General features: G+C 37.2%; 1 protein-coding gene across 1 annotated transcript; it reads right to left on the minus strand.

Moving 5' to 3' along the window:
- Positions 1–7,233: 7,233 nt before the first annotated feature.
- On the minus strand, positions 7,234–8,178 carry LOC124228521 (olfactory receptor 10W1-like). The gene has a single exon (XM_046643078.1). It carries the CDS (start codon positions 8,176–8,178, stop codon positions 7,234–7,236), a length of 945 nt encoding a protein of 314 aa, XP_046499034.1.
- Between the last annotated feature and the right edge of the window lie 17,789 nt (positions 8,179–25,967).

A 25,967-nucleotide genomic window follows, 5' to 3' on the forward strand; every position in this document is an offset into this window, starting at 1 on the left:
ACTAAGAGAGTGGGTAGTGACAACCCTGAGCCCCAGTGTGATCATTCCTTTGTCCAGGAGGAAAACCCACAGTCCCATCATGGCCCCAGGGAGAGACTAAGCTTGGTCCTAGTGGAGAGACCCCACCCACTAAGTTCAAAGGTTGGTGAAACCTAGGAACAGACAACAGTGTATCTGCAGCACAGGTCAAAGTGTCCCTGGATACTGCAAACGTCCACAGTAGCACAGCAGCTCCAAAGGAGCAGTATGACTGGTGGGACTGCGGAAGCAAGCAGCAGTAGCCCTGAGCCCCTGTGCGATCACTCTCTCCACCAATGGGAGAGTCCACAATTCCACCACAGTCCCAGGGAGTGTCACAGGCTCAGACCCAGTGGGAAGGCCCCATCCACCTAGCACAACAGCTGGTACAACCTAGGACCAGAGGGCGGTGGAGCCACAAGTCTGGGTAAACAAGCTCCGGGTTGTCTCAAAAGCCTATGACACTGCTGCAGTCCCCAAGGGGGTAGTAAGTTTAGGCAGTCTATGGGAGCAGGCGGCAGCAACCCAGATCCTCCATGTGATTGTTCCCAGAGTTGGTGGGAGATTCCACAGGGTTCCTGTAATACAAGGAGTGGCTGAGACTCAATCAGGAACAGCTGATGGGGATCCTTATGGGTGCAGATTACAAGCTCCTGCCCCCTCCCCCAAATGACAGCAAGTGGAATCAGTAACCAAATTCTATCTCTATGTGGAGGCATAAATCCATGCCATTTACTAGTAGGAAAAAATACATTAAATCTCCAGAACAGAAGGAAAATGACAAGTACCCAGAAAACAATCCTGAAGACTCAGAAATCTATAACTTAAATGACAAAGAATTCAAAATAGCTATCATTAAATACTCAACAAGTTAAAAGCGAATACAGATAGACAATTGAACTAGTTCAGGAGCTATGTCACAAAAGAGCTTGAAACTATAAAGAAGAATCAATCAGAAATGTTGAAGACAGAAAACACAATGGATGAAATTAAGAAAAGTCTGGAATCCCTGAACAGTAGGGCTGATATTATGGAAGACAGAATTAGCAGTCAGGAAGATAAGAATATAGAAAGGCTTCAGATAGAGGAGGAGAGAGAAGTAAGACTAAAAAGAAATGAAGAAACTCTCCAAGAAACATCCAACTCAATTAGGAAATACAGCATAAGGATTATAGGTATCCCAGAGGGAGAAGAGAAGGAAAAAGGAGAAGAAAGCTTCTTCAAAGAAATAATAGCTGAAAACTTCCCAAACCTGAGAATGGAGTTTGAAATCCATGTGAAAGAAGCCAATAGATCCCCAAACTTTGTCAATGTAAAAAGACCAACTCCAAGACATATAGTAGTAAAACTGGCAAAAGTCAAAGACAAAGAAAAAGCATTAAGGACAGCAAGGCAGAAAGAAATAATCTACAAAGGAACCCCATCAGGCTGTCAGCAGATTTCTCAGCCGAAATCTTACAGGCTAGGAGAGAATGGAATGATAAAGTCAAAAGTCTGAAAGACAAAAACTGTCAGCCCAGAATACTCTATCCAGGGAAAATATCCTTCAAATATGATGGAGAAATAAAACTTTCCCAGATAAACAAAATTTAAGGGAGTTCATTGTTACAAGAAATCCTTAGGAAGGCCCTCATACCTGGAGGACAAAAAGGAAAGGAGTTACAAAACCCTGAGTAAGGAGATAAGTAGATAGACAAAATCAGAAAATTGCAGCTCTCCATCAGAACAGGTTAGCAAATGCTTAATTATAACATTAAAGGGAAAGGGAAAGAAAAGACCAAGAATAAATAAAATTTTGTCATTTTAACCAAAAGCTCACAACCCAAGAAGAGATGTGACAATAACAACTTAGAAGGAGAAGAGGAAAAGGATGGAACTGGCTTAGTCTAAGGAAACAAGGGACGACCTTATGGACTATCTCATCTATGAGATTTCTTATACAAACTACATGATAACCACTAAACAAATAATTAGAACAGAGACACAAATTATAAATAAGGAGAAAACCAAGAATACCAGCATAGAAAACTACCTAACAATTGGTAGTCTGAAATACATGGAACGGAAAACAAAGGAAATGCAGGAGAACCAGAAAACAAGTGATAAAATGACAGCATTAGGCCCTCACATATCAATAATCACTCTAAATGTAAATGGATTGAATTCTCCAATCAGAAGACACAGAGTGGCAGGAGGGATTAAAAAACAAGATCCAACAATATGCTGCCTCTAGGAAACAGATCCCAGCCCCAAAGACAAACACAGATTCAGAGTGAAGGAATGGAAGATGATACTCTAAGCTAATAGTGAACAAAAGAAAGCAGGTGTCACATACTCATATCACACAAAGTAGACTTCAAGACAAAACAGGTAAAGAGAGACAAAGAGTGGCAGTATATAATGATGAAAGGGACACTTCACCAAGATGGCATAACACTTATAAATATATATGCACCCAACACAGGAGCACCAAAGTACAGAAAGCAACTATTAATGAACCTAAAAAGGAGATATCCACAACAATACAATAATAGTATGGGGACCTCATCTTCTAGAAGAAAATATAGGCGGTACACTCTTTGACATCGGTCTTAAAAGGATCTTTTTGGACATCGTGTCTTCTTGGACAAGGGAAACAAAAGAATAAACAAGTGGGACTTCATCAAACTAAAGAGCTTCTACAAGGCAAAGAAAAACAGAATTGAAGCAAAAAGACAACTCACCAACTGGGAAAAAATATTTGCAAACCATATGTCTGACAAAGGGTTAATCTCCATAACATATAAAGAAATCACACAACTCAACAACAAAAAAATCAAACAACTTGATCAAAAAATGGGCAGAGGATATGAACAGACATTTCTCCAAAGAAGATATACAGATGGCCAATAGGCACATAAAAGATGATCAACATGACTGATCATGAGGGAAATGCAAATCAAAACTACACTAAGATATCACCTCATACTCATTAGAATGGCTATAATAACCAAGACAAAAAATAACAAATATAGGAGAGATTGTGGAGAAAAGAGAACACTCATACCCTGCTTGTAGGAATGCAAACTGGTTCAGCCGCTATAGAAAACAGTATGGAGATTTCTCAAAAAACTAAAAATAGAAATAACATATGACCCAGACATTCTACTACTGGATATCTATCCAAAGAGCTTGAAATCAGCAATTCAAAGAGACTTATGCACCCCTGTGTTCATTGAAGCATTATTCTCAATAGCCAAGATGTGGAAGCAACCTAAGTGCCCTTCGACTGATCACTGGATAAAGAAGATATGGTGTGTATCTATATATATAGATACACACATACATATATATATATACACACACACACACGCAATGGAATACTAGTCAACCATAAAAAAATGACAAAACCGTCTCATTCACAGCAACATGGATGGACCTTGAGGGTATTATGTTAAGCAAAATAAGCCACATAAAGAAAGACAAACACTGTATGATTTCACTCATATGTGGAAGATAAACAAACACACGGACAAAGAGAGCTATTTAATGGTTACTGGAGGAAGGAGGGTGGTCAGTGGGCACAAATCATGGTGAAGAGGTGCACCTATAAGATAACTGACAAATAATAATGTACAACTGAAATTTTACAATGTTGTAAACTATCATAACCTCAATAAAAATATAGCTATAAAGCTGATAGAATTTTAAATTCAAAAAGAGGCTGGGAAGGAGAAACCAAAGAACAAAGAAAAGAAACGATGAATAAAAAACATATGGGAAGATGGTATGTATACACTCCAATCAAATTGGATTAACAAGAAAAAGTATGAACTATATGCTTTTTGCAAGAGGCACACCTTATGTATGAGAAAATATAGGTAGAAATTAAAGGGAAGAACAGCACGTTTCATGCAAATGTTAATCATAAAAAAGACAACGTGGGTAATTTAAGATCAGACAAAGTGGGTTTCTGGACCAGGGATATTATCAGCAAAATAAAAAAACAGAACATTGCTTAATGATAAAATGGTTAAACCGTTATCAAGATTATAACAATGCTAAATATGTACACATATAATAAATACTTCAAAATACGAGAAACAAAAATTGTCAGAACTAAAGGGAGAAATTTACAAATCTGCAGTAACAGTTGTGGACTTAAACCCACTTCTATCAGCAATTGGTAACACAAGTAGAAAAACTACATAAAGAGATAGAAGATTCGAATCACACTATTAGCTACATTAACCTAATTGACTTCACTCAACATTTACAGGATGCGTATTCTTTTCAAAGCACATTCTTTTCACATGATATATCACAATAAAACATATGTTGTGTTATAAAAAAAATCTCAACAATAAAAATTACAATCCAGACTCAAAATTCTGGCTCTTGTATTTAACATCAGTTCCCAATTTGAACCATAGTAGACACTGCCATTAAAAAAGAGGGGGAATAGAAGGCACATAGTAGTCACTAGTCCATAGCGATTCTGAATTTAATTGGACACATTGTCAGGGTCCTCTACTAGCAGTAAGGAACATTCTTTTATGACAGCCCAGTTATTTTCTCTGGGGCTGGTCTCCTAATCCTTTGTGATCTGTAGATATTGGCTCTACTCCCTGGGTGTGTTCTGTGAGAATTTCTTCCACTTATACAAAAATTGGTACATGTTTGCACTGAGTAGCTTTCTTAGCTTGCTTCCTCTCTGTATAAAGTTGAGATTCTAGAAAAGAGAGTTTGCCAAGGGCAGTCGGGCCTCTCACTCAACATAGTCTTTCCTTTCTTAATTTATGGCATAGTGTCTCATGATTCAAACAAGGCAAGCTCCAATGTGCAAGTGCTTATCAAGCCTTTATTCTCACCACATTTGCTGATGTCACACTGGACAATTCAAATTCAGAATCTTTGTGGGAGGGTTATACATAAGGGCATAGATAGCAGAAGGCAAGATTCTTAGGTGGGGGCGCTCTACAATAATAATAAACTTCAAAAGGAAGAAATACAATTATTTTTATTTACAGATGATTTGATCTCGTAAATAGAAAATCTAAGAGAATTTGCAGATGACTAGAACTAATAAGTGAGTTTATCTAAGTCATGGATACTAGGTCAATGGATACGTTTGTAGTAATTTCATATACTGATAGAAAATAACTGATAATTAAAATAAGAAAAACATTTACAACAACATTAAAAAACTATTACAACCACTTACATATAAATTTAATGAAAAAATATGAAATATATTTGTACAGAAAACTATAAAACAGTACTAAGAAAAATTAAGGAGACCAATAAATAAAGAACACACCAAGTCTATGGATTAAAAGTCTCAATATTAATATATTAATTATATTCAACTGATCTTTAAAGAATCAATGTAGTCGAAAATAAGATCTCCTGACTTCTTTTTATAAATTTTAGAAAGAAATAGAAATGACTCAGGATAGCAAGATAATCAAAGAAATGAAGAACAATTTTGGAAGGCTTATGCTGTTAGATTTCAAGACATAATAAAAATTTACAATAATTAAGACCCTTGATACTACATAAGGATAAAAAAATTTATTAGTGGACCAGAATAGAGGGTTGAGAATTAAACACACACACACACACACATTCAATTGATTTTCCACAAAGGTACAAAATGAATTCAACAAGGAAACAAAAATATTTTCAATAACTGGCACTAAAACAACTATATATAATATGGAAAATATAAACATTGACCCTTAGTTTATATACATGTAAAAATTAATTTGTAGTAGGTCACAGACATAAATGTGTTAGCTAAAACTGTAAAGTTTTTAGAAGAAAGCATGGGAAAATATCTTCACAAACTTGAGGAAGGCAAGCATTTCTTAAATAGGACCCAAAAGTCATTAACATAAAGTAAAATTATGATATATTAGACTTCTTTTAAAAAATAATTCTGCTCATCAAAAAACATCAATGAGAAGTATAAGTCAAAATTAGGAAGAAAATGTTAACAATAAAAATATCTGAGAAAGGGATTACATCTAGAATATATAATAAACTCAGAAAAGTTAAGCAAACCAATTAAAATTGGCAAAATCTTAAAGTACTACTTCAAAGAACAAGATATCCAGACAGCCAGTAAGCCTATGAAAAGATATTCATTATCATTTTATCAGGGAAATGCAAATGAATGTTGCCTCTGAAGTTGGAGTCACTGTATTCAAATTTCAAATTCCAACTCCATCACATATTGCTACGTGACCTCACATCAATTACTTAAACTTTCTGTGACTCAGTTCCATCACTGGAAATAGGATAATAACAGTCTCACTTCATAGGAGTTTTGAAGATTAAGAGAATATGTATATATTTATTGTGCACAGTAAGCACTTAATTAATGTTAAGCACTTGAAACATAAATTTAAGTTTGCATAATATTCTTTCATACAATAATTGTTTCGCAAATACTTTATTATGGGGAAATAGGATTGTTAACATATTTTTGCATAAAATACTATAATAATAAATCTTATTCTGATTATTCTGTTTGCCCTCCACACTCAGCATTCTTTTCTGCCGTGTCCTGTCCCACAAGGCTCAATTATGAGAACTGACTCATTTAGTCTACTCTGCCTTCTTGCTTCCAGTTGGGTTTAGCCAACTGGAGACAGGGAAAAAATGGGAGGGTAAGTAGAGAGAGATTGGAGTATTTATCTTCCTGCTTTCTCCTTGCATGGCCATAGTTCTGTCAATAGTTGCTTTTTTTTCCCTAAAGCCACATTTGCTGCCAATAAATCTAGCTCTCATTTGTCTCTGATAATACTGTACTCTCTTATGCCTGTGAGGTCCAGGGGTCATAACAGCTTCCGGCTTTTGCTAGTGTGTCAGTACACTACCACCTATAATTGGTTCCCTTATTCATACCTCTGCATATAATCCCTTTATTATTTTTTCAGTTAAAATATATTGAATGAATCATCTGTTTCCAGCTGATACCTGAGATGCAGTCTTATATTTGCCACTTTCTATTATGTTATGCTCATTTGTTAATTTCTCTTCTAGAAGAGAAATTACTGAGTAAAATGGTGGAGACATTTTAAAGGTCTCTGGCACATCCAGCTAAGTAGTATTCAGATAATTTATACATTTTCTTAAGATCAGTTTTAACAGCAGCTGAGAGAAATCCCAGTTGCATGTGGATTTGAATGAGCTGGAACAAAATCCTTGCCTGATAGGTTATATTCTCCCCTAGTTGTTCTGGAAGAGATAATTCCTAGTAAGACATCTTCCTAGGATCCCCTTTATCTCACTGTTCCTCAGGGTGTAGATAAGTGGATTGAGCAGTGGAGTTCCCAATGTGTATACCAGCGAGATGAACTGATCTTGCTTGGGGTAGTAGATGGAGTTGGGACGCAGGTACATGAAGGCACAACAGCCATACTGCAGCAGGACCACAGTGAGGTGGGAGGAACAGGTGGAGAAAGCCTGGTGGCGGCCAGCTGCTGAGTGGATCTTGAGCACAGCGACCATAATGAAGGCGTAGGAGGTGGTAATGAGGAAGAAAGGTGCAGCAACAGCTAGTGTGGCTGCCACCAGCACCGATTGCTCATGGATGTGGCTGTTGGCACAAACAAGATGCATCACTGGTGGCACATCACAAAAGAAGTGCTCAATGCTCTGAGCCCGGCAGAATGGCAGAGAGAAGATGAAGGCCACAAGTTGTAAGGAGAGGAACAAGCCAATGACCACAGAGGCCACAGCCAAATGAATGCAAAGAGTTAAAGTCATGATGAGAGGGTACTGCAAAGGGTGGCAAATAGCAACATACCGGTCATAAGCCATGGCAGCCAAGAGGAAGCAATCGGCACTGCCAAGTCCTATGAAGAAAATCATCTGAGTGGCACAGCCCAGGAGGGTGATGGTCTTCTCTGGCTGAAGGATGTTGGCCAGGATATGAGGCACCACCACAGCAGTGTAGCATATTTCTACTGCTGAGAGGCTGCCCAGGAAATAGTACATGGGTGTGTGTAGGCGTGCTTCTGTCTGGATGGCCACCAAGATGAGGACATGCCCACAGATGATCAATGTATAGGCCAGGTTGACTCCAAGGAAGAACAGTATACACACCTCTGGGTTGGAGGGATAGCCCAGGAACACGAATTCCATCAACAGTGAGCAATTTTCCCAGGCCATTGAGCTAACAGCTTTTCTCTGCTGAGAGTTACAAGAATGAAAGATGAATCAGACTGACAATATATCAGTTCAAACTCTGAGCCATGATATAATCTAATCAGAGCTGGAATTAGAAATGAGAAGAATTAGAACTAATTTTTTTTCTTCCCCTTTTACCAAGTGTCTTTATGTAAATATTTACAACTTAATTTCTAACTGCTAAGAGTTGGGCTAAATTATATAGAAATATTTTGAGGAAAAAAAGAAGAGGAAATTTGTGGAATTCAGAGCTATTTTCAGTAGAAGTGGATTGAAAATTAAATTCTTTCAGTAAATTCACAAGAACATGTCAAAAAATTCTTGAGACCAGGGGTCTTAGGTGAGAACGAGAAGCTATTCATTCCTTCTTTCATTCATTCATATATTTATTTACATACAATGCCTCCTGAGGTATTGACTCAGGGATATGGATGTAACACTGAAAAGCTAATGATATGATGGAAAATGAAGAAAGAAAACAATGCACATGGGCAAAGAGCTGACAGAGGGCTGTGATTGACAGTGTCAGGGATAAGCCTCAGCAAAAGCCCTCCTGACTTCTGAGTTTTCTATCCATATCAAGTCAGGATAAGTGTAGGACTTGAATGAAGCAGAGAGTTTTATCATAGGGTTCCTCCAGGCTTGTGGGGGTTTGGAAAATATGGAATCATAAGCTGTGGGAGATCTAAGAATCCTTCCTGTGTGTTTTGGGATGAATAGGAAAGCCCAAGCCAGTCTCCATTTATTTCTCTTCTCTTCTAAGGAGCTAAAGTGAAATTCAGGGCAAGCCATCTAGTTTTCTTGAAAATCTTCTAATGAACATACATAACTCTCAAAGAGCATTAATTCCACTTCTTTTCCAAGACCAACTCATATTCAAGAAAGTGGAAAATAGGAAATGTGTAACCTTGTTTCAGCCTGCTCAATTTTAATATTTATTATGAGCTTTGAAGAAGAATCTTCATTCAGAAGCATGACTTCCAGTAAAAATCATTCACACAGACCCACCTCAGTGTCATAAGCATAAAAAGAAATGCGATTAGAGGCTGTCCTAAATATTAAGAGCACTTAAGGTATGAATGGCTCTCTGTTGCTTTTCTAACAGCTAACAAGCACCGTCCATTTTGTTCATTCTGTTTTCGTATTCTAAATTTCAATAATGCTTTGAATTATTTCTAATTTCACTGAGAATATTCAACATTGTATTATAATATGCAGATGAGGGGTAATGTATTGATGTGAAATCAGTTTTGAAATTAAATGATGTGGTTTGAATGATCCTGCGATGTTAGGAAATATATAATTTCCCTGAGCCCCAGTTTCTGTATTTGAAAAATGGAGGTAATATTTTACTTTGTTATAAGGGTTGTTGTGAGGATTAAATGAGATCGTAATGTAAAATATCTACCACAATGCCTTCTCCATTGTTATAGCGGCAAAATAACAGATAACCATCACTATTATTTGTAAGTTCAAGGACAGCCATCCTTCCTTATTTATATTTTTATCTCTCTATACCACTAAGCTTAACATTGTACAAATTATAGATATTCAATAGATAAATGTTGTATGGATGAATATACTGTTAAAACATAAATAATACACTTTTTTTCACTTTTAAGATTGTTTCATAATCAAATCTCTTGTTCAAGAGCCCTTATGGAAAACAACTTCACTTCCAAAATTTGGGCTCCACTGTGGAAAAAATCCTGTCATCCATGGATACGTCATATGGAAGACTACAGCAAACAGACATCTGAAGCTAGTCTACCACCTATATTATGATGAAGAACCTTGAAACCTGTGTGATAACAATGACTTCTGAGAATTTTATTATAGTCCGTCACACTCATATCATCTTATTGGTGCTCCCCAGGATTTATACTAAAATATTTATAATAGAGTTATCCAGGATCATGAATTCTTAGCACTGGAAAGGATCTCAGAATTTGCCTAGTTTAGTCTACTATTGAATACTTGAATCTGCAATACTGTATCTGAACAGCAGGTCATCTTCAATGCCTAGAGAAACTCATTACTTCCTGACTTGCTTGCTCCATTGCTGGATGACACAGTTCTCTTAAATTTCCTTCTTGTGATGGCTGAAATGTGCTTCTGTGCAACTTCTACGTATTCATTCTGTTTTAAACAGAAATGGGGCATTTTGACATGAAATACTTCAAGAACAAAAGAACTCTTATCATACAGCCTCAAGTTTTCTTCCAAATTTCCTTTTGCTATTACTCACATGACATAGTTTTAATGTCTCACAATTTTAGCTCTGGAAATGCTCTCGTTTTAAGTACCTTACTTAAATGTGTACTATATGGGACAGATCAAAGGAGTGGTTGACTATAAAAAGATCTGGGTATCACCACTCTGTTCATTGGAAGTCAATTTCTTAAATCTAATCAAAATCAGATTAATTCATGAGCTTGCGTTTGATTGTTTTGATAGTCTTCTCTTACTTGGACTGACATGCAGCTCCCTGGATGCTAAAGCTCTAATCATTTTTTTCATTTTTAGTGAAGCAGAACATGCCCCATCACTCTTTTAACATTGGTCCATTGCTCAAGTCTATTGAGATTGACATTTAAAAAAATCTTTAATCTGTGAATCCACATGTTAACTATCCTTCCTGAAGTCACTCACATTTATTTTCTATTAATTAAGTGCCAAGCACCACATACAATGATGATCAAAATAGCACAGTTGTGCCCAAGTGGCTATACATCCAATTGAGAGAGAGACCCTGTTAATTAGGCAGCCTGACATGTATACAAAATTAAAACTGTGGTTGAGTGTTGTAAATAAAAATAGTGTGTTATAAGACTGTGCAACATGGAGCTATTGCATAGTTTGCAGTTACTAGATTTTGAAAAGATTTCCTAAAGGAAGAAATATTTAAGTTCAGATCCAAAAAAGGGAAATTAACTAGAAGAAGAGAGGTAGGCAAAGTAGTGGGGTCCATATTCTGAACAGAGGAACAGTGTTTTTATGGTTCCAAGAGAGTGAAATACTGTATCAGCATATCATCAACCTGCTATTGCAGGTTGTTACTAAATATATTGCATAGACAAAGACAAGATTACAGCACGCCAACATCATCCCCAGAAATCTGACCCAGGCTGGCATCTGTTCATATATTCACACCCATCTCACTGCCTTCAAGTCACATCCCACCTCATATACTCATCTTCCTTCTTACTTATCCAGCTGCCAAGAATGCCATGAAAAACATAATCAGTGTATGTTCTCGAAATCCACAGTCTAGGCTGTAGCAGCTCTCTAATTGTCTAGTTAGTGTTGTGTTAAAAAAGAGGGTTAGTGGATTTGGCAATAACAGACCCAAGGTAGAATATCAACCTATCATTAACAGCATTGTTGCCTGAGCAGATCATCTAACATTAATTTCTGTTTCTTCATGTTTAAAAGGTGTCAATGGTAATACTTACCTAATGAAGTTGTGATGTTGATTAGATGAGACAAAGTATTTAGAAAACTCGGTTTGTTGTAGGAAACCTATTAAGTTGCATAACAAATGGTAATTCTTCCCTGTTTTTTTTTAATTTATTAAGGGGATGATAATAATATCTGCTTCATAGCAGAGGATTGAATGAGGTACCTCATGAGAAAAGGGTTTTTATTAACCCTTAAACCTTTTCTAAATTTATATTAGTCATTCTCTCAATATTTTTTACACTGAGATTAGTTACTATCATTTTAATCAGAATTGCATTTCCAAGTGAATTGAGAGAAACACCATAATTCGTAGGCTTAACTGGTTCTGAAATCCTGGAGTTTCTACTTGTAAAGTCATTACCTGCTTTCCTATCTCAGTGTCAACAATTGCCTGGTGTATTGTAAATCTAGAAGGAGGTAGAAAAACACTTTCTCTTACCTTTAGCATGAGAAGAGAGGGGAGTATACTGAGCCAGCCTTCTCAGTTATATTCATGAAAGACAGGACCTATCAGGTGATATCTGACTGCTCTGGTGGATAGAGAAGGGAGGAGCACGAACCTGGAGAGAGTACCCAGTAGGATTGAGACTTTATGTAACCTTCCCTAACAAAAAACCATGGAAGGAGTAAATTGTTTTGCTATCTGGGGTCTTGTCTCACAAGTTCCATCTCCCAGAAGAAGGTAGCATGGTGATTGCTGATCTTCTCCCCTGCTACCAGATGATTAGTCCAAACTAAAACTGTCTGTCTACAAGGCATCCTTTGCCAGTGGAAGGTCTGGAGTAAGCTTGTCAAAGTACAGATCAGCATTTAACCCTTTATCAACATTCTCAGTGCTCAAAATAATTTCCTGAGAAATATGAAGTTCCCTAATCTAAATCATTTGACCCTTCTGTTTCAGGGAGTTTACTCCCACCAGACTGTCATAGTTGAGTTCAGACCAAGTCTCAAATTATTGCCCTGGAGAGCTGAGACCATATTTTATGTTTCATCTAGCTTCCATGGGACGTAGCATAGTGCTCTTTACTTAATAGAGCCTCAATGAATACTTACCAAGTGCTTCACCTCATCCATGGCATCTTTCTCTGTTTAACTCTCCTCAAGTGGAGACATTCCCACAGGTCTTCGCAAATTAGCTTATTCCTTGAAAAAGTGTTGGTTGGTCATGTGTATATACATGTTTATATGTCTGTATGTGAATACATGCACCCAAAATCCCATTCATTCAAAGGCAGGTCCTCTGTGTAAGCCTAGAGTGATTAATATAGTAATTTTTTAACCTTTCAAACATTTTTTTCCAGTTTTATTGAGATATAATTGATATATAACATTGTGTAAGTTTAAGCTCTATAACATAATGATTGAGTACATGTATATTTTGTGCAAGAATTTCCACAATACCTTTAGTTAACATCTGTCACCTCAAGTAGTTAGAATTTTTTTCCTGTGTTAAGAAATTTCAAGATTTACTCCCTAAGCAACTTTCAAATATACAAGACACTATTAAATATAATCATTATGTTGTACATCATATCCCCAGAACTTATTTGTCTTATAACTGGAAGTTTGTACCTTTTGACTACCTTCACTCAATTCATCCACTCCCCCGACCCCTTCACCCATCTGATCTCTGCTTCTGAGTTTGGTTCTTTTAGATTCCACATATAAGTGAGACCATACAGTATTTGTATTTCTCTGCCTGATTTATTTACTTAGCATAATGCCCTCAAGTCCATCCATGTTTTTTGATGTGTGTGTGTGTCTATGCAGGACTGTCAGAACCCAACAACCAGGAAGGACTGAGCTACCTGAGATGTTCAGGGACTTCTGAGGTATTTTCAAGGCCTAAAAGTGAAGGAAAAATGGAGTGGAAAGGGTAGGAAGCAAAATACATAGTGTCTACCACGTGTCAAGCATTATATAATTACAATAACTAAGTCTTACATTGCATTTACTATATTTCACACATCTTACTTAGATTAACTGATTTAATCCTCACAACAATCCTAAGAAGGAGGTACTATTTGTATCCCATTGTCATATTATATTATTTAATCCTTATAAGAACTCTGCAAAGTGAGTGTTATCCCTATTGTACATGTAAAAATCAAAGGTAAAAAAGATTGATGGAATTTGAGTAGTTTGCCTAAGAATAGATGTGGCAAGCAGCTGAGGTAAAGTTTGCTTGACTCTAAAGCATGTTATTTTTCCTCTACATCAAGCTTCATACAGCCACATTGCTCTTAATTAATCTTTAGAGAAAGTAAAATCTGACATTTATGACAAAGATGATCCATGATATTGCTTTCAAGGCCACATAAAGTCTGACCCATACTGACTTTTAGCCTCCTCTTGACTCTTTGTTCCAGCAACTTTGTCATTCTTGAAGTCCCTTCTCATCATGCTTCTCCCACCACTAGGTCTTTGCACCTGCTGTTCACTCTGCTTGGAATGCTCTTTTTCTTTTCTCTTTACTGAAGTAGATCCTTTGTCTTATCCTCCATCCCGGTTCTATTATAATTTCCTCATGGAGGATTTCCTTGACCCTGGTCATGTCAGGATCAAAGCACTTTTTGGAATGGTCTTTTGGAATCTCATGCACCCCTCTATCATTGCAACTATCACTGCTACAATTTTTCATGTATTTGTGTGCTGTTTGATTAACTTCTATCTCCCCTAGTAGTGTGTAAGCTCAATGAAGGCAAGGACCAAGTCTCTTTTTCCTCAACTTGTATGTATATTGTATGTATAAGAAAAGGGTTTTCCAATCTGGGCACTGTTGACATTTTGGGCTGGATAATTCTGTTGTAAGGGGCTGTCCTTTACACTATAGTATATTTACAGCATCCTGGATTCATCCAGGAGCTCCAGCCCCAACCCACTGGTTGTGATAATGAAAAATATCTCCAGACATTGCCAAATGTTTCCCTGGGAAGCAAAATTACCCCCAGTTAAGAACCACTTGAAAAACATAGAAGACACTCAAAACTATTTGTTGAATGATTGAATAAATAGCTCAGGATTCAGGTCTGGAACTCTATGGCAGTGAGTCTTTCAACTCAAGATAAAGATCAAGAGGTTGGTAGATGAATGCAGAATTGTAGCTAACTGGGCTGCATGTGTTTAAGTCTTCTTTCCAGCCATCTAAGAAAGTCTGATGCATTTTCCTCACTGTTGTAAAGATATTTCAGTTAAATAAATTAGGAATGGCTGTCTAGAATGAGAGCATCCTTTTATCATATCATTTCTAAGGAACCACCAACAAGTCTTCCTTACTAACCTTCATTTTAAACAATACAGATTAACTCCTGTCTGTATGAAAATATTCTTTGGAGGCAAGTTGTCTGTGTGGATCCTTGTTTGGGGAAATAATGGAATAAGTGAACGGTCTTAAAGTTAAGAAGCTAAGACCTACTGGAGGAGTGGTGAGTTGGACAGAGGACTTATGATTGTGAAAATATACAGGATTCTTTCCACTCTCTTGAATAATTTTTCTCTATGATCTGCTACATCTAGGAGTAAAACTTTGCATTATACAGCAATCACGAGGTTACGATATTGGCCTGCTACTTCCTGACTTCACTAAGTGTCTAAGAAATTTATTGTGGAATAAGAAATTGCATTTCATTATTGCAAAAGTCACTCATCACAGATGAAGGAAAGAATTCTGTTAGTATATGTGTACATGTGAAAAACATAGCATATATAATAACTCTATATACTAGATGATAAAAGACTTTTCCTTTCTAAGTTGCGTGAATGAGAGAGTGGTCCTGCAAGTTTTTGTTTGCTAGATACGTATATTAGTTTGTTAAGATTGCCATAACAAAGCACCAAAGGCCAGATGGATTAAGCAACAGAAATTTATTTTTTCAGTTATGGAAGTTAGAAGTCTGAGATTAAGGTGTCAGCAGGGTTGGTTTCTTCTGAGGCCTCTCTCCTTTGTAGATGTTCACTGATCTTTGTAGATGTTCTCCCTGTATCTTCACATTGTGTTCCCTCTGTATGTATCTGTGTCCTAATTTCTTTTCCTCAGAAGGATACAACCTTGGAAGGACCTTGGTAATATTGGATTAGGGCCCATTTTAATGACCTCATTTTAACTTAATTACCTCTTTAAATATCTTATCTGTAAATACAGTCACATTCTGAGGTATAGATTTGGCAGGGGAACAAAATTCAGCCTATAACAATATGTAGGTGTTAAAATGGGATTAAATATGTCAAACCAGGGAAGTTTCTTCTTCACCTTTTTTCCATTAGGAAATTCATCTGTCCGCAAGTATCTTTATTTTCCATGCTACGCACACACACACACACACACACACACAAATGAAAAATAGTAGACCACAAGAAAACAGAATATGCTCAGACTTTGGGATGGCCTTGACCTCTGTTTGCCTCCTGGTTACAGCTACACAGTAAAAGCATAGGTGCACTGTTAGAGTCATTGCCCCTAATCTCACCCATCCCCCTATTCCCATACATCATTCCTCAAAGGAAAAACAACACTTGAAGAAGTGGATTAAGGAAATTTAGATATTCGATTAACTAAGAATGACTTTTTCATGTCCTATATTTTATAAAATAGCTGTTGCAAAATTCTATAGTGACGGGCCAAACACTTAACAAACGAATAATTTGTTGGTGCAATTATTCTACTTTTTCTCCCTGATTTATGGGAACTCAATTTAATTAATCCCAAAAGGAATTTGAATGAAAGAAGTCAAGCCTACTGGCATAATTTCCTTTAAGAAAATTGATATTTTTAAAGATCAAACTTAAAAACAAAAAATTAATAAATTCAGGAGGTTGGCCCTGTGGCGTAGTGGTTAAGTTCGCACACTCTGGTTCCGCAGCCCAGGGTTTGTGGCTTCAGATCCCAGGCACAGACCTAGCATCGCTCATCAAGCCCCACTGTGGTGGCATCTCACATAAAATAGAAGAAGATTGACACAGATGTTAGCTGACAGCCAATCTTTCTCACACACACATACACAAATTAATAAATTGAAGAATGTGACTGGGGATATCAATTATCAATGTAGAAAGATTCCTTGTGGAGTTCCTAGACATGCCATCTTCTCAGGAAGTTTAGACAAGCACAAAACAAAACTAAGAACTTCATAGAGAGAGGCTTCACAGAGGGTCACTGGGGATGTGACCTCAACATCTGAAAACCTAAGGATTATCAACAAGGATCAAGGAGAACCAGTAAAAATGAAAGTAAATAAACACTGGGATCTTAATATAAGTCAATGTTAAAAGAAGATTTGATATGCAAATGTTTGATACATAAACTTTGGTTTACATAGAGTGACTGGATGTTTGTTTCAAATGGACATTTCTCCATTCTTTGTAGCAGCTCTGACTGGGTAGTTTTGGGAATGGGGCTTTCCCCAATTTCCTCAATCCCTGCCAGTGATTCTGATGCAGGAAGCCAGCTGACAGCCCTTAGAGATGGACTGCTCTATAGGAATTCAGGTTTGCACCAGAATCTGTGTTTATTCATTCCACTATTTCATATTACACACTTTTCAATCTTTCTGATAGCCCAAATTCCTATCTTTATTCAAGGAATTCACTGTCTGACAGATAATACAGTGAGTACTTTACTGGTACAAGCCTGAATATGTTCATCTATGTATTCCATGTTGACATGACACACATAAAAATTAATATAAGCTATCACATAAATTAAGAAATATAGTTTCATGATCACAAGTCTACTCTGTAGCACACCCAGGCATAAATTATATTTACTAAGTCAGGATTCCATAAAATTTTCTATTCACATTGTTGGGATATCTATAAGGCCCAAACCCTTAGTTACTTCTCTCACTCTCTTCTCTTTCTCTATAGATCTCTACATCTATCTGTTTCTATCATATATCTATCTATCTATCTATCTATCTATCTATCTATCTATCTCTGTATGTATGTGTGTATATAGTTGAAGAGGTTATCAAATAATTTTATGGGGGAAAATGTATAATTAGAAAATAATGAATTTACACTCTGATAAGACTCTATACACTTTACTGAAGAGTCATCTTATGCCAACTTAAAATACAGACTACATAATATGATGTATTAGAAGATTTAATATGAGCTTCCAGTTCCTTGTTATTAAGTCATTCATCTGGATACTCCTAGAAGCAGATGCCAAGACAGGATTAGATGTATAAGAGATAGTGGGGTAAAAGCCTACCAGAGAGAAGGGGGAGGGATCCAGAGGAGACAGGGAGAGATGTTGAACTGTGATATAGATCTGACCCTCATGGAGGAGGAAAAGAGGGAAGTAGCGTTGGATAGGCAGACTGTCAGACTCTAAGAGAATTTTAACCAAGCAAATTGGTTGTCCTATCCAAAGTCTCTAGACACAGGAATCCTGCATCTTGTGGGAATAGATTTGCTTTAGTATCCCTAACACAGTCAATGTTTTGCTGAGAGTAGAGAGTGGACATTATGGCCTGGCATGGATACAGTGCAGCAACTGGCCAATCCTCCCTGCAGCAGGGGTTCTAAGTGGTACATCGTCATGGCCACCTCATAAAGGAACTGGTGCTAAGATGAAAGTTACTATTATAATCAATAAATTCCTCTTGTCCTTGCCTTGCAAAGTTTCTATGCTCCAAACCCATTGTTGTTCTGTAGTAAATTGGTTACTTCCCGTTTTCACAAAGTTCTTGATGTGGACTTTGACCTCTGAAGGTACAAAAATGATATTCCAAGGTTTATCACGATATCCCTAAGAAGAGGACTTTCTCTCAATAAGATCTGGAAAAGGTTGACATTTTCTTGTTCTTATTAATCTGTGAAAGATGCTGGTGTTGGTAGTGATGATGAAGACCACATGATATTCCTTGGATATTACTTTCTAAGTCCAGTAATTTTTTTCTTTAATAATTATAATATTCTGTAGACTACAAAAATAGAGAGATACATGGTGAATGAAGGGAGACTTGTGGAAATAACACTCTTGGGAAATCATCCATTCTCTTCCAGTCATGGAAGGTTAGATTTTGATGGAAGAATGAATTGTAGGAATCAAATATGGAGGCAGAGAGCCCAATAAGGGTATTTGTAGTTAAGATGAGAGCTAATGGTGGACTAGACTAAGAAGGTGGAGCTAGAGATGGTGTAACTATTCTCCTGCATTTGCACTGATAATTAACCATGTGTTCTGGTCCTGCCCAACCAGTTATTTATTCAGCAATCTATCCAGACTAGATTTGGAGACCAGATTTCAAATTCCTCTCTTAGAGGATAGGAGACTGGCAAGTGCTAAGCAGGTATTAGAGTCCCTTTGGGTGGACAATGATAAAGGTAATGGCTCTATTTTCAGTAAAGAATTGATGAATAGAGAGGGAAACTGAAGCAGAAACCAACTATACAGAGCCAGTGATGCATAGAAGTCCAGCAGGTGGAAAGAAAACACATTAGGTTGATCAGGACAGATGCAGGAATGTAGATGGGCAGGCAGTTACCATTAAGATGATTTCCATCAAACAGGAGAATGGCTATCATACTGCTGGTGCTGAGGCAAGATTCCAAATCCAGGCGGACTGGTGAGTAATTGTCAGATAGACTTGATAGGTTATCACCAAGACTGCTCTTAAGCATGTGCAAAGGGAACTCTACTGTGGCAAGCTCCTTCTCATGGGGCAAGGACCTCACAGGGCCAAGAGAACATGCCCATTCCAAGTCTGCAATGATCTCACCTCCCACTTCAAAACTATGTTCCAGGGTCCTGGGACCCTGAGCTTGCATGGCTGGAATGGGGCTCCTCTGGAAGTCAGTACACCCCAAGTGGGCATACACTAGCCCAAGGAAGGCCAAGGGGTAGTTGGTTGCAGAGGTGTGTGGACAGGGCTTGGACTGTGAATGTATACACAGTGATCAATTGTCTATGTTCACCAAGTAAGTGGGAGGAGGTATTGGCCATGCTGGATCCAGAAAAAAATGCTAAATCTGAAAAAGGAGGGTTCTAGTAACCTTAGCTGTAGGTGAAGGAACAATTTGAGGGGGAACATTTGGTAGACATTTAACTCTCCTCCGTTACTTTTTAAATAACTTCCCTATTGTGGTCTTCCAGAATTTGAAGAAAGCATACATATTCACTCAAGGTACCATACAAATTTTATAGGCTTGATCATGTCCCTGCTCAGATATTACTTTGTGATATTAAAACCTGTTAATTTTTAATTTTTTCCCCTTATTGTATTTCTCTTTCCCTCATTGAAATCAGGGAGTGTGATACCTCCAGCTTTGTTCTTTATTCTTGGGATTCCTTTGACTATTCTAGGTCTTGTGTTATTCCATAAAAATTTTAAGATTCTTTGTTCTATTTCTGTGAAAAATGTTGTTGTAACTTTGATAGGGACTTCATTGAATCTGATTGTTTTAGGAAGTATGGACATTTTAACTATGTTAATCCTTCCAATCCAAGTGCACGGAATATCTTTCTTTTCCTTTGCATCTTCAATTTCTTTCAACAATGTTTTATAGTTTTCAGTGTACATATCTTTCATCTCTTTGGTTAAGTTTATTTCTAGATATTTTATTCTTTTTGTTACAATTGTAAATGGGATTGTATTCTTAATTCCTCTTTCTGCTACTCCATTGTTAATGTATAGAAACACAACTCATTGTTATGTTGATTTTGTATCCTGCTACTTGACCAAATTCATTTATTATTTCTAAAAGTTTTTTTAGTGGATGCTTTAAGGTTTTCTATATATAAAATCATGTCATCTACAGATAATGAAGTTTCTCTTCTTTCTTTCCAATTTGGATCCCTTTTATTTCTTTTTGTTGTCTGCTTTGGTTAGGACTTCCAATACTATGTTAAATAAGAGTGGTGAAAGTGGGCATCCTTGTCTGATTCTTGTTCTTAGATGCATAGCTTTCAATTTTTCTCCATTTAGAATGATATCAGCTGTAGACTCGTCATATATGGCCTTTACTATGTTGGGGTACTTTCTTCATAGATCTATTTTATTCAGAGTTTTCATCATAAATGGATGCTGTATCTTGGCAAATGCTTTCTCTGCATCTATTGAGATGATCACGTGATTTTTATTCTTCATTTTGTTAATGTGGCACACGGAATGTATTCAGTGTTAGTTCCCTCTTCTCATTCTCATCCTAGCTGGCTTTGCATGTATGCCAGCTCTGTACCAGGAGCTGGTGTTACAAAGTGAATAACATGATTCCTGACTTTTTAATGGGGTAGAAACAGCCAGATCTACAAACTATCACCCCAAAATGAAGAGTGCTATAACAAAAATGTGTCTAAAGTGTTATAAAATGATCACAAAAGCACTTAGAATATGCCAGAACACCCTACTATGAAGTTACTTCCTCTTGAGATTGGTTCATCAATTGTTGGACATTTGTCTTTGCTAGAGTTGCTAGATTTAGCCTAAATGCATACAAATGTGAATCTGGTTAATTTATTTTTGAAAAAAGTTACTTTCTGTATTCCACTGATGCACCAAGAATGGTCAACTTATTGACAGAATGTCTTATCTATTCTAAATATTAAAAATCTCCTTTTGATTCAGAAATTCAGAAGTGTAGATCTGATTAGGATTGCACTACAAACACAAGATCAATTCTAATCTAGCTCTATTGATGATTATCTAGGTAGGCCTGCCGCTGGCCAGACCTTAATTCACAAGATGAAAACATTTTCTATCTCCCTTGTAGGCTGCTATTCTGCTCTGATGTGACAATGAATATGAAAGTTCTTTAAAAAGCATAAACTGTGCTGACATTTTAAAATCAGGCAATCTGAATCACTACTTTACATCGTCTATCTTATCTCTTCTTGGTTCATGCCAGCTATTCCCTCAGTAATATTGAATGTTGAAACTTTGATGTTCCTAACGAAAATGGCTTTATATTTGAGGTCCCCAAATAGATGAAAGTTCTATGACCCCTGAAATTCAAAAAGGGATCTATGATATTTGCACTGCTACTCTTGTAGCACACTCTAAATAAAAGAAAATTAGGAGATACAGCCTCCCTTTTGAGTCTAACCATCACTCCAACCATTTATCTGATTGCAATGAGCATGGAAATCTGGGTGCTGTAGAACAGCATAGCAGAGTGGAAAGACAGGTGGACTGGGAGTGAGAAGATCACTAGCTGACAGAATGTCTATTGTCTAGTCATTTAACCTCTCTGGGCTTTATTTTCCTCATTTGTAAAATAAAAATGATTGGAACTTCTAGAGCCCCTTTCCATTCTAATTGACTATGATTGTATGTTTTCTTAGTACTTACAGTTGTCAGAGGAACACACAAGTGAGGGTACAGAAAAGGGAGTCTGGAAAAATTTCACACCCAGATTTTTGACCAGAAGTCCACGCCCAGGAAAGCATCATGCTGGGGAAACTACTTCCCCACCTGTGGAGCTCAGCTGTGGAACATAACTTGGGCTTTTGTTCTTGCAAATATCAAGGCAGACACACAGATCAATGGAACAGAATTGAGAGCCCAGAAATAAACCCACACATTTATGGACAGCTAATATTCAGCAAGGAAGCCAAGAGCATACAATGGAGAAAGGACAGTCTCTTCAATAAATGGTTTTGGGAAAAATGGACGGCCACATGCAAAAGAATGATAGTAGACCGTTCCCTTACAACATGCACAAAAATCAACTCAAAATGGATTAAAGACTTTGATGTAAGAGCCAAAACCATGAAACTTCTAGAAGAAAACATAGGCAGTACACTCTTTGACATTGGTCTTAGCAGCATATTTTCAAGTACCATGTCTGACCGGGAAAGAGAAACAAAAGAAACAATGAACAAATGGGACTACATCAAACTAAAAAGCTTCTGCACAGCAAAGGAAACCATCAACAAAACGAAAAGACAACCTAACAATTGGGAGAAGATATTCACAAAACGTATATCAGATAAGGGGTTAATATCCAAAATATACAAAAAACTCATACAGCTCAACAAAAGAAAAACCAACAACCTAATTAAAAAATGGGCAAAGGATCTGAACAGAGATTTCTCCAAAGAAGATTTACGGATGGCCAACAGGCATGTGAAAAGATGCTCAACATCATTAGCTATCAGGGAAATGAAAATCAAAACTACCATGAGATATTACTTCACTCTGGTCAGAATGGCTATAATTAAGAAGTCAGGAAACAACAAATGTTGGAGAGGATGTGGAGAGAAGGGAACTCTTGTACACTGCTAGTGGGAGTGCAAACTGGTGCAGCCACTATGGAGAGCAGTATGGAGTTTCCTCAGAAAATTAAGAATAGATCTACCATATAATCCAGCTATCCCACTGCTGAGTATTTATCCAAAGAACTTGATAACACAAAGGCATAAAGATATCTGCACTCCTATGTTCATTGCAACATTATACACAACATCCAAGGCTTGGAAGCAACCTAGGTGCCCATCAAGGGACAAATGGATGAAGAAGATGCAGTATTTATACACAATGGAACACTACTCAGCCATAAGAAATGATGAAATCCAGCTATTTGTGACAACATGGATGGACCTTGAGGGTATTATGCTGAGTGAAATAAATCAGAGGGAGAAAGTCAAATGCTGTATGATCTCACTCATAAGTAGAAGATAAAAACAATGACAAACAAACACATAGCAATGGAGAATAGATTGGTGGTTACCATAGGGGAAGTGGGGGGAGGGCAAAAGGGGTGATTGGGCTCACATGTGAGGGGATGGACTATAATTAGTTTTTCGGTGGTGAACATGATGTAATCTACACAGAATTCAAAATATATCACAACGTACATCTGAAAGCTATATATTGTTATGATCCAATGTTACTGCAATTAAAAATAAATAAATAGAACATAATGCCAATTTTTTCTTCTTTACATTTACCACCATCTTATTTACTGCATATATTCAGTTATTTATTTTGTTTATTGTCAACCTCTTTCCTCAGTAATATAACCTTAAGGGAAATAATGATTTTCAACTATTGTCTATCCAAGAATCCTAAAACAGAGCCTGGCCCATAGTAGACAACAAACACATTTGTTTAATGAACCAAATGTGTGGAATTCAGATTTATCTGCTGAGGAAAAGATGCTTAATGATGTCTCCGATATCTCCACTTTGCTATTTCAGAAGCAACTCAAATACACCAAATCCAACGGAACTCTATTTTTTGCCTCTAAATGTGTTTCTCCTTTACTCATTGTTGTATCAGTAACTGGCAGCAACACTAACCCAATGATGTTGTCATTCTTGAGCTCTGCCTTTTACTTACTTATTGCATCCTATTTACCAGTATGCCATTTAAATTTTACTTGCATGAAGACATCTATTAGAGTGTCATTTTCCTTCATTTCCATTGCTGTGTATCTACTCATGCATCACCTGTTTCACTACCATAACATCCAAACTGGTCTTTAACCCTTTGTCTTTGTGTTCCAGTCCCACTGGCCTTCCTCAGTTCTTAGAACACAGAAATTTCTGTCTTACACAGATTTCTGCTCTTGCTGTTCTCACAGCTTGGAATGTTCTGCTTGCATCTCTCAATGTTACTAGCTCTGTCTCATTTTTCAGATGCAACCTTAAATCCCACTGTGTTGGATTTTACTATTGTCAACTTGGCTAATCTGAGAATTATGTTTCCCAGAATCCTTTTCCCTTAATGATTCTGGGCTTGAGCTGGCAAAAGGAGGGATACAATGAAGGTTTTGGAAATGGAAATAAAGTGGCAGCCATTTTTATCTGAAAGTCCTTGTGTTTAAAAATGATGATGACAGATGCGTAAGCACGTGGCAGGTTCTAGTTTGTCCTCCCTTTCTTCGGCTCCAAATCTAGGTCTTTCCAACTGTCAGCTCTGCTGAGCATCAGTGGCTCCAGGCCCACCACTAGACACTAATGGGAGAGCAGGAGACTATAAACATGGTAGCTAACACAAAAGAAGACCTTTCCTTAGATCTCTTCACTAGTAAACCTTTAGCTGTCTCTCTTTAGTGGCTGGATATGCTTAACTTCTGAACTTCCCTTGAAAACTCCAACTTGATCACCTCATCAGTTTTTCAGCAAGATTAGTGAATAAATTTTCTCTAAGGCCTAAACTGTCCCTTTCAGGCCTTTGCTTCCCCAGTCCTTCCCAGAATTTTTAAAGATCTACCTCCCAAATAATCTCATATCCCCTACAAGTAATTTTGCCTGTTTATAGAAACCTGACTCATCCATCATTTGAAAAATTCATATTGGAGGCTGGTCCAGGGGTGCAGCAGTTAAGTTCACATGCTCCACTTCAGTGGCCCAGGGTTCGCCGGTTGAGATCCTGGGTGCAGACCTATGCACCGCTTATCAAGCAATGCTGTGGCAGGGATCCCACATATAAAGTAGAGGAAGATGAGCAGGGATGTTATCTCAGGGCCAATCTTCCTCAGCAAAAAAAAGGAGGAGGATTGGAGGCAGATGTTAGCTCAGGGGCATAGTCTTCCTCAAAAAAAATTCATATTGAAAACATTCTCTTCTGTTAGCATCTATTGCAAATCCCTGATCATTTTATAACACTAATAACATTTAAAAATTATTTCTATATTTAGTCATTTCCTTGTCTCTCTCCCCTATGAAGCTGTAAACTCTATGAGGATAAGATCTTGTCAATATTGTTTTTCCATTGCATTTCCAGGGCTTAATGTGTAATAATGACTTGATAAGTGTATAAATTGATTGAATGCATAATTTGAAAGTTAGATTTAAATAAATTAATGTATGAAAGCAGACTATTCAGTCCTTATTATGTCCAATATTCATTCATTGAGAGAAAATTTTTAAATGTCATTACTTTTTTCAGAATCTATGCCTTTGAAAAGTGAATGTTTAATGACTATGGTAGCTTGCTTGCGCGGTGTCTTTTGAGACTATTTTCCTGAAGAACATGTGATCATTTTTCATCTTTTTAGCCTCATTTCAACCAATTTTTCCTTCATGAAGGCTTTCTTGATTGCTAGTCTAAGAAGAATTGACCACTCACTCTTTAGTGCTCCTTTCTGTGCCCCATGTAGACATCTGTCATTAGAGTTCTTGACTCTTTGTTTCACTGTTTTGGTTTCAGTTCTCCTGGAAGCATATCCTGAGACAAAGATTTCAGTACAAGTAGTTTCTTTGGTAAATAATCCCAGGAAACACAATCTAAGGAGTGGGAAATGATATAAGAAAGAGAAGGAAGCCAGTGAAGAGTGTACCATCCAGCCACTTACTACACTAAACAGTTGGAGCTTTAGGTGCCTTCAATGATTAGTTAGAAACTCTGGGTTATACCATT

This window comes from Equus quagga, chromosome 17, assembly GCF_021613505.1.
Source record: "Equus quagga isolate Etosha38 chromosome 17, UCLA_HA_Equagga_1.0, whole genome shotgun sequence".
Taxonomy (NCBI): domain Eukaryota; kingdom Metazoa; phylum Chordata; class Mammalia; order Perissodactyla; family Equidae; genus Equus; species Equus quagga.

Bases quoted from the DNA above. Each gene is read 5' to 3' on its own strand.
- LOC124228521 (XM_046643078.1), bottom strand. From the start codon at position 8,178: ATGGCCTGGGAAAATTGCTCACTGTTGATGGAATTCGTGTTCCTGGGC.